The 10,228-nt window shown below is 42.0% G+C and overlaps 1 protein-coding gene across 1 annotated transcript in view; it reads left to right on the top strand.

Annotated features, from left to right (window-relative positions):
• POT1 (protection of telomeres 1) overlaps window positions 1-9,960 on the top strand; it is a 173,258-nt gene extending 163,298 nt beyond the window's left edge. The window contains exons 17-19 of the mRNA XM_019543458.1: window positions 3,128-3,219; window positions 6,511-6,616; window positions 8,031-9,960. Coding sequence (XP_019399003.1) covers window positions 3,128-3,219; window positions 6,511-6,616; window positions 8,031-8,143 — 311 coding nt within the window. The 3' untranslated portion in view covers window positions 8,144-9,960. The remainder of the gene's footprint in view (window positions 1-3,127; window positions 3,220-6,510; window positions 6,617-8,030) is intronic.
• Window positions 9,961-10,228: the final 268 nt, after the last annotated feature.

The raw sequence follows: 10,228 nt of genomic DNA, 5'->3' as shown, positions 1-10,228 counted from the left end.
TGAACAATATGGGTCCAAGGACAGAGCCTTGGGGGACCCCACTGGTCATAGGACACCATGATGATTGGCTTCCATCAATTACTACCCTCTGGGTCTGACCACAGAGCAAGTTTTCCAGCCAGTGGATCATGGTGGACCCAAGGCCACAATTGGCCAGTTTTGCCAAGAAGCGATCGTGAGATATCAGATCGAAGGCTTTTTTGAACTCAAGGTATGACATCAATCTCTTCTCCCTTGTCCAGCTGATAGGTCACCTGGTCATAGAAGGAAATGAGATTGGTCAAGCAAGACCTACCCAGCAACAAACCCATGCTGGCTATCCCTTAGGATGTTGGCGTTGGCCAGTCCGTTAAGGATGGCCTCTTTAATAAACTTTTTCTAAGATCTTCCCTGAGATAGAAGTCAGGCTGATGGGCCTATAGTTTGCCAGATCCACTTTCCTCCCATTCTTAAGGATCGGCACCACACTGGCCTTCTTACAGTCTCTGGGCACTACACCAGAGCGCCAGTTTTCAAAGATCTGTGTCAGAGACTGGGCTATGGTGTTCGCCAGCTCCTTGAGTACCCTGGGGTGTAGATTGTCAGGGCCGGCTGTCTTGAAGGTATCCAGCTTCTCAAGATGTTCCTTCACGAGGTCAGCATTAATGGAGGACAAAGGATCTCCCTCACCCAGACCTCCCTGTCCCGTGGTGGGCATGGTCGTGCCATAGGACTGATGAAAGCCCAATGCAAAGTACCTATTTAATAGATTAGCTTTTTTCTGGGCATCAGTTCTCAGTTGCCCCATCTGGTTCAGCAGGTGTCCAGTGTTGCCCTTGCTTTTTCTCTGGCTCCCCACATATCTGAAAAAGGACTTTTTATTGTCCTTGATACTATATAACTAATAGTAACATGATGTGCCCATTAGAAATTTACTTCTCTCAAAATGAAAACAAAATTCATTAAATGAATGTTTTTTCCAGTGTTTGTATTGTTTTGCAGTTTTTTGTAAGTGAATAGATTTCTTGTTTTATCATTGACTTATACACTTTATATATATGAATATTCTAATGTTATAAAAGCCTAAGTCTATCTGTCTGTCTCTCCATAACGTTTTATTCATGCTCTTATTGGCTGACAAACAGGGGCGGTGAGGCCAGCTGGCCTCCTCCCCACCTGCTCCGTGGAGATGGGGGCAACAGAGTGGACTGAATGGGGAGACCAAGGCAACACTCCCCTTGCTCCTTGCAGGTGGTGATGATGGAATGGGGGGAAAAGGGGAGCTGGCCTCTCCCCCCGTTACTCCTTGCAGGTGAAAGCAGCGTGGCGGGAGAGTGGGCTTAGGATGCCACAGGGGGCAGCAAGGCCACCAGCTCTGGCCTCAGCCTGCCCCGTCCCCTTCTCTCGTCTCTGCCTGCAGGGCCCGACACGGCAGTGGTGGGAGGAACAGGGGGCACACCGTGGCAATGGCAGTGGGGGAAGGGTAGGACTGGGCCCGAGGATGGGGAGAAGCTGGGCCACCATGGCAGGGGGTGCAGCAAGCCTGGGCTTACCTGGCAATGGGGAGATGGGAGGAGTGGGCTCTGAGATGACGTGGGGGGGCAGGGGTAGAGGTTGGTTCTGCTCCTTCCCCATCCCCTCTTCCCCTTCCCCTGCATCAGCCCTGAACCACCACCTCCCATCCCCGCTTCACCACCGGGTCTGCCCAGCCCTACTCCTCCCCCCACCACAGTAGGCCTGCTCCCCCTGCCACTGCTTCAGGGAGGGGGGGAGCAGGCCTGGACCCCAAACAGCAGGACGGAAGGGGGGAGTGGTCCCGAGGGGGGGGGCCACGGGTCTCCATCCCCGCCTGCTCTCCCCCTATATCCAAATATTTGAAATATTTTAGGAAGGAGAAATATTGGGGTACCAATAGCCAATGGGTACCAATACATATTTTTATCTTGCTTGCCAGATAAAATTGTCATAAAATTGCACCAATATAGATTTTTGGGGTACCAATAGCCAATTTTTAAGGAAGCATATCGGCTGATACTGATCCAGTTTCCAGTACACGGCTCTTTAGCTGGTAAGTCTGGTGTGGTGGAAGGAGAGGGAAGGGGTGGTGGGAGGCAGATCAAGGTGCCAGCGGTGAGGAAGGGAATGGGGCTGGGATTGGGGCAGGCGCTGACCAGGCAGGGCAGGGAGGGATGCAGGACAGCTGCAAGTGGCTCATGGGGGGGGCGGGGAGGGCGGGCGCCCCCCGATCTGTGCGGCACAGGGCAGATTGTAGCTGTGGACTGGGGCTGGGGCAGCCATGAGACAGAGGAGCATTTCATCAGAGGGGCACAGGAAGCAGGGAGTGGCTCCTGCCACAGCTTGCGGTTCATCCAGTGCTCATCTGGTGTCTCCTGCCACTCATCTGGGAGGGTGTGCCCCCAGATCTGACCGGCTGGGAAGAGCCCTGCCCCACGCAGATCCGGGGGCACATGCGCCCCCTGTGCCCTCCTGGACAAGCAGTGGGATCAGCAGCAGGAGCTGCCAAATGAGCACCGAACAAGCTGCATGCAGTGGTGGGAGCTGCCCCCTTCCCTTTCTGCATCCCATGCCCACCCGGGCCCTGGCTGGGCAGCCTCTACCTCAGCCCCAAGCCCACACCCTCCCTCACCATGGAGCCCTTGATCTGCCCTTCTTCCCCACCAGACTTACCAGCTGCACACAGCTTTCCACGCTGCCAGCTCTGCTCCTCACTCTGTACACGTTGCACTGCAGCTGCGCGCATGCACGGTTATTTATGGGACAAAGTATCAGCTGCATTGGCCTGATTGCCAATATTGGACCAACATATTGGCTCACCTCTAAGAAATATAAATGCTTTGAAGTATTTTCTGTAATTTTCTATACTTTTTCAAGCAAAATTGAAATTCCACAGTAGTTCATATGTAAGTGTTCCTAAGTTTCTGATTATGCTTGCTTGCCAGATAAAATTGTCATAAAATGTGTATACTGCATCTTACAACCACCGTCTATCCAACTACCTGATTATATTTTTAAACTATAAAGTAAGTCATGTAATAAAAAACATCAAGTTTACTTCAGTCAGCTTATGTTGTCACAATTCTTCCTTGAGTATTCAGTATCTGAAGCCCAACATTTTTTCCACTTCTAGTTTTAGGTATTAAGCCACTCCAGTATGCGTTTGTTATGGAATTTACACTTGTTGATGGAACAGGAGAACTAAATGCATACCTTTTTGACTATGTAAGTAAATTTAGATAAATAGAATCAAAAGGTGATGGGTTTTAATATGAACAGCATCATTTTCATTTTCTCTCATTCAGGGTTTAAATGGAAGTATGTATATTAAGCTTACTAATTATTAGTGTTGTCAGTTGCTTGAAGTGCAAAAAAGCCATTTTGACCCATTTAAGACATATGGTAAAAGGGGGGGGGGAAGGAAAGGTGGAAATAGCATGCTCAGACTTAAAAATGAACTAAAGTAAGTACTATTGTTGGTTTATAAATCAACTTATTTCCAATTCCCTGGCTGAGCTGTCTTTTTTTTTTTTTTTTAAGTGGGTAGGAAATCATGCAGTCTTGCTGCTTTGGGCAGGATTATTCAGGGCATGTTCATACTACTACTTACTCCCATTCTCATCTAGCCCAAGTCTGTCAGTCATCTATATTAAAAAATCTTTGCTCATCTCTTCATAGTTTGGCTCTGGATGTTCTCCCATTCATCAGAGCTGGAAGTCAAGCCTCCCCAAATCTGCCCTTCCATGTGGTGTGTTCAGGACTTGGTACAGTACTAAATTTACAAATATAGGAAGTCCACCAGCAGTCATCTCACAGCTTCCAGCCCTTTTGTGATTCACATCTGTTTTTACTAGCCATAACTTGAAACAAGTAATGAGCAGACTGATTCTTGAAACTCATTCCACTACACTTGTCTTTCCTTCTGTGCTTCTGGTACAGCCACCCCAAGGTAATATAGATCAAGAGGGGTGGCTCAGGTAGGTTAAACTAGCTAAATATGAAACTTAAGTTTACCTTTGAATAGCGATATGAATTTCACCTTTGAGTTCACCTTTGAGATGATTCTTTTGGGTTAGGTCAAGAATACCATGACTTACCAGACAACTTTGGTACTGTTTTAAGTCGTCTCCAGCCAGCGTCAAATAAATACCCATTCTGTAAATCTAGTATTTGAATTTGGATTAAAGTCTTAAATATTGTAGCCTGTGAGGTTGAACTGAGGCATGAGCATTGCTAAGTGGAAGTTTTTCTTTGCCAACATCAATTATGGGCAAAGGACTTGTCTTTATCAGGTCACCCCTAGATTTCAGTACCTGCCCTGGAAAGCTTAGTGCTTGCCTTACCTAATCCTGAGGTCTTCTCCACATTTACCAAAACAGTACTTACCAAAACTCTTTGACATAACAAATATAGATTTTTTTCTAAAATGTGGACACTGTCCTTGTTCCTAAATAGCAATGGCCTGACCCTAGAGATGTGGAATATTCATTAATTGTATGTAAAGTATACATAAATTGAGAAGGCCAAAGCTTTAGATGGGATAACATTACTTGCATATGTATATCTTATAACTAGGGGTCTACCCAACTCAGGGAGGCAGCTGGCCAATTTCACAGTGAGATCATGGAGCCAGCCACCATTTTCACAGGCTTATTACAGTGGGGTAAAGGTGCAACCCCACCCCCACCGCACACACACACACCACTTCCCACTTATTGGTGGAAAGGGCTGATCATTATGTGGCCCCACCCCTCACTGCTGATTGTAGAATGGTGGGGCCACACAACATGCAGCCCTTAGCCAATCAGAAGTGAGAGGTAGCACCCATCTTGCCTGGTCCCTTTCATGCCAGCAGCCCCCTTGTGCCAGGCTGCATAGCCAGGAGGACCGCTAGTGGGGAGCTAGTACTTTATTTTTAGTAATTTGGGGAGAGGGATAAGGGAGAAAAGGGTTGGGTCTGTTTTTGTTTTTTGTTTTCTTTCCCTTGAGCATTTCACAAAGGTCTCCCATTTTTGCAAAATCAGTGCAGTTGCAATTCGAGTAGGCCCCTCCTTATAGCTGTATAACTTTGTGGTGTAATCAATTTATAAAAGACCCCAAATCTTATACTCATGATAGCAGACTTAAATTTGTTAGGAGAACTCAGTATTTCTTCAATTTATATTTCATTTTTATTTCTTCAGTTTTTTCAATTTTAAAATACCATAGGCAGTAGCTGCAAGAGTAGGCAAAGTATGTATTCCCTACTTGAGCTGGCCTTCTTTGTAGTTCCCCTCTTTCCTCCTTTGGAATCTGTCTCTTGAAATCTGTTGAGGAACAAAGTCAGGAACAATGGGGGTCATGAGCTATCTCCCAATTCAGGTTCCTATAGGAAAGCTGCACTTCAAAGTAGCCCAGATTCATATTAGGTGTTGCTAAATGCTACAGCTGGGCTGCAGGAAGAAAAAAACATTTCTTTTGGAGTGCCATCTGCTAGCACTGCTTCTGGTGGCACTTCAAAGGAACCACCACTTCCCAGTGCCCAGACTGAGGTACTCCGGCAGTGTCTGAGAAGGAGCAGGGCTACTTTGAAGTGTAACTTTAAACCAGCTTCTAGTCACATTTCTATAGTAACGCTTCCAGTTCATTTTCTTAATCCGACAGTCAAATAGAAATGTTCTGGAAAAAAAAGGGATAGTGAAAATAAAGGAGTTGAAGTTGGGGTGGAACGTTAGAGGTAGGAAGACAATGTAATCTTACAACATATTCCTCTCTGATCCTTCCCAACTTTCTGGCCATTCTTAATTAGACTTCTAGTATAAAAATCAAATGGGAGTTAAGAGATCCCATGAGATCCCTTGAGATCTTCTAGCAGAATGGGGTAGCAGAAAGTCTCTGCATCAACACAAAACAGTTCATCACCATTTCATATGTTCATGAAGTAGCATCTGGAGCCCAACTACAGTGGCCCAATTGCAGGAAGTGAAAATCAGCCAAACTCAAGAAGGAAGTCCAAATCAGCCCAGAAATCTTGGGGGCGTGAGAAGGGAGGTATATTAAATGAGAATGCATATATGACCTTTTAAGTTTTATTTCTTTCTTCTCTGTAGAGGTATTTTTTTCTCAGTAGATGTTACATTGTGAATAACCAACCAAAAACTTCTAACACTTAAATGAGAGCGTTAAATTAAAAATAGAAAAGTACTACTTAAATAAAACCAGATTATATGGTACCCATTCTCCTGTAGAGTGGTATGTTGTTCTCCAAGCATTCAACTGATGCAGTATTCTGTTGCTTTTAGTTCCTGAGCACAGATCTGAGACACAAGTAATATAATGTTCATATGTACTCTCCTTTGGTGGGTTTTTAAATATCTGGATGCTGTTGAAAACTCTGTATTGGCAGTATTACCTCCTGTTTGCTAGTTTGGAACTTCATGAAATGCAAGAGACCTGTAAAAGGTCAGGAGAAAAAATGTTCAAGATCCTAATTATTTTTGTCTTCCTTTTGCCTCAAACCCTTCATTTCCCTTCCAGGAAAAGTTTTTCCAGATTCCTGCCTGTGAAGTTCTTAGCAGTGATCTTCTTCAGAAGAAGATGGAGGCGACCATGAATTCACTCTCTTCTCCCAAAAGAAAAATAGGTCAGCTGTCTCTCTTTAATCTGCTACTATATATGTAAAGTTATATGACTGTCTTAGCATTTGGCTTGTTATACATATGATCAGACCAAATGCAGTACTGCAAATGTACAGAATTATAAGGAAAGTGTCAGTTCCTTTTGTTTACTGTGTGGTGCTTGGTTAATTCCTTTATCAGGACAAGAGCCTTGTGGAAAGGATATGTATTGACTTGGTCCTTCCAAGATTACCTCAGGTGTAGATTCAGTTTTGTGTGTAAACATTTATAGTCAAGTAGGGATAGAGCTAATTCATGTTTATATCAAAATTAACCTAAATACTTTTAACCTAAATGTCACAGTAACACCACACTCATGCCCATCTTTCTTTTCCCTCCAGATTCATAGATTTATAGATTCATAGACTGTAAGGCTGGAAGGGACCTTGGAAGATCTCCAGGTCCAGCCCCCTGCACCAAGCAGGAAAGATAACTGGGGCTCAGGTGACCCCAGCAAGGTGTCTGTCTAGTCTCCTCTTGACAATTTCCAGAGTAGATGATTGCACAACCTCTGGAGGAATTTTATTCCACAGTCTGGATACCCTGACTGTGAAGATGTTTTTCCTAATGTTGAGCTTGAATCAGTCTTCCAGGAGTTTGTGGCCATTATTGCACCTGGTTTTCCCCTCAGGTGCCCTGGTGAGCAGGGCCCTTGATGTACTCCCCTAGCATAGCAGTAAGCTGCTACCAGATCCCCTCTCAGCTTGTCTTTTCCTCAGGCTGAAGAGTCACAGATCTCTCAGCCTTTCCTCATCTGGCTTGCCTTTAAAGACTCTGATCTTATGGGTGGCTCTTCTTTGGACTGACTCCTTTCTTATGGCATCCCAGTGCCATTTTTAGATATTTTTCACAGTGGTACATTTCATTGCAATGTTTAAATTGTGGGGAATGCAAGATGATGTTGAGAACAACTTATTCGCTAAGGTAGATACTTTCTTTGGTGATCCAGCCACTTTGGCAGATGGCTTCAAGGTAACAAATGTAGAGTTTGTTATAAAGGATTGACAACGCAGTTTTCTTAAGAAACATCTGATGGCCTCATCCAACACATACTGTATATGTACCACACATGACCCTGTCATGAACAGTTTATTTTTTCCTTACAAAATGTTAGTATTTATTTATTATATATTAACTGTTAGTACTCCTTTTTTCTGAGCAGTAAATTTTCCTCAAATAGCCATGCTGATGACTGAAGAGCATTACAGATCCTAAAATATAAACTAGAATGCTTGTTATGAAATAAAAAATAATTTTTAGTTTTCCTTCTCAGCTGGATTGTGTTTTGTGTATCTTGTTAAAGGCTCTGCTAGAGTTTTACCTGGTGTTACAAGAGCTAAAAATTCATGTGAAAATGCATGGTTTGTTTCTGATTTGTAGATGACTTGCCATGGCTGGAATGCGTCATCAGGTCCTACACAGTTAGAGATGGAACAGAACAGCGAGTCTGCTATCAGATTTTTGATACTACAGTTGCTGAAGATGTTGTCTAGTGCTGCGTTCCTATTTCAAAAGCAGTTTATCACCATTATTAATTACAAATATTTTCTCCAGAATAAAGAAGTCTGCATAATGATTTGTGCATTTTGTTTGATCCTACGTTTCTGAATTAAGCTTAGTTACACATCTGCTAAAATGTATTTGTTACTTAGCTGGGTTCTGTCCTGTGGAATGAGTGGGAAAATAAGTGTTAGGCCTGTCACAGGATTCCCACTGTTTAATTCAGATTGTTAAGAAAAGATTAGTATCCAAACATTCCAAGTTGTTATATTTGAAGATCTCTAATGTTACTGTCTTGGAGGACATACAAAGTCAAACAATAAGATATTGTAGACTCTAAATGTTGTGTTACTTAAGAAGCACAGTTACCATTCACTTTTATATGACAAAATAAATTATTTTAGCACACCTGTGGAAACCAGCCATATCATTTAATTTTCATTCCCTGACATTATTGCGTGCAAACACATTCTTTTAAGTCCTATATAAGCCATATGCTTTCCTTTTTCTTCACTTTTATTACTGATGTGTAGTTTCTACAGAGTTCTTCCTGCATGTCTTACTGCCAGGTAACCCTTGTGCATGCCAGAAGAGTTGTTGACTCAGGAACTATTTATGTGAATAAATAATACTCATCTGGTTAAGGATTGTAAAGTTAGGTCATAAAAGCAAGGATGTTTGAAATACTAAGATTAATAGTAAACTTTATTAGACTATATATTTTTATAAAAATGTAAGGTAAAGCATATATAAAGTTGTATTTATTAACACTCAGTAATTGGCTGTACCTTGACAGCTTCTCAAACAGTCTGGCTAATTTAGTGTCAGATCTGATTTCTTATTTGGTGTAATCAGATTGTGTGGCTAAATTTAGAGCCAGCATTTTCAGGCCAATATGTCACTAGTCTAGTTGGCTATCTTAAGTAAAACATTTACTCTGCTGTAAGTATTTTCTCAAAGTCAGTATTACTTTCTGGAAAAAAAAATGTAAAAATTCATCAAATGAATATGCCTATCACTCAAGAATTATTACTTAACATTTGCAACAGTTTTTTTGAGTAAATTCAAATGTCATATTTAATGTAACAGCTCAGTACTTTGATACTAGATACAAACATTTTATTGTATAGTAAGAAACATACCGGACTATTTTTATGTGTGTATTTTGATTCAGATAGCCTAAAACTTACTTTCTGCTGCTTAAATGTATACTCTTTGTAGAAACATTTAGCCAGGAACCTAGAAATGTATGTGCTTTATCCAAAGTTTCATTAACATTGGTAGCTGATGTTCATTTTGAAGGTGGGGAGAAACAGTCTGGCTGATTTAAATAAGACCAACAGCTTGCCAAGTAAGAAAGTGCTGGCAAGAGTTTTGAAAGCAGCTGCTTTATTGCCCTTGGCTTGATGAGAAATGCTGATAAGTGAATTGTTAAGATTTGAGTTCTTAACTGGATGTCCAAAGAATTTCAGTGGAATTTAATTTCAGATGATCCCTCTTAAGAGCGTTTCAGTGGAATTTAATTCCACATCATTCCTCTTAGGAGCTTGTGTGCCATGTAATGTATAGCTTGTCATAAAAACTAGAAACCAGACCTCAGTTGGGTTAAGGTTGATAAAGAAGCCTTTATTTTGTTGTGTTGCATATCATTACATTGTTACTGCCAAATACATTTGTGTTAAATTGTAAATATATTTTTGAAAATTAAAAGTATACATAAAATTGTATCAGAGGATACTGTTATAAGCTACTGTGATGCAACTGTTGCATCTGCATGACTCCATAGCAGTGTAGATGAGGTGAGACTGATGTAAAATTAACCCTGCTTCATTCAAGGATAGAGGCCAGGTTGTTTAGCTCACTTATATTGGTGCAGGGTCATGAAGGCATAATCATTACAGCATAACAGTTGATGCATGCTCCTGTGGAACTGCCCCCTCCCCTTTTAAAGCAACTAAAATTTATTTTATTTATACCCAAAGTCATTGTTTTCTATATCAGCATACAAAGAATATGGTTTTTTTTAAATATTCTGAAATGTAATAGATTTGCATTTCAGTGTAAGTGTATTCATTTCA

The sequence above is a fragment of the Crocodylus porosus genome, unplaced genomic scaffold, assembly GCF_001723895.1.
Source record: "Crocodylus porosus isolate Cpor-Errol unplaced genomic scaffold, CroPor_comp1, whole genome shotgun sequence".
NCBI lineage: Eukaryota > Metazoa > Chordata > Crocodylia > Crocodylidae > Crocodylus > Crocodylus porosus.
Note: the sequence above shows the minus strand (reverse complement) of the source record. Positions and strands in the feature narration are given on the sequence as shown.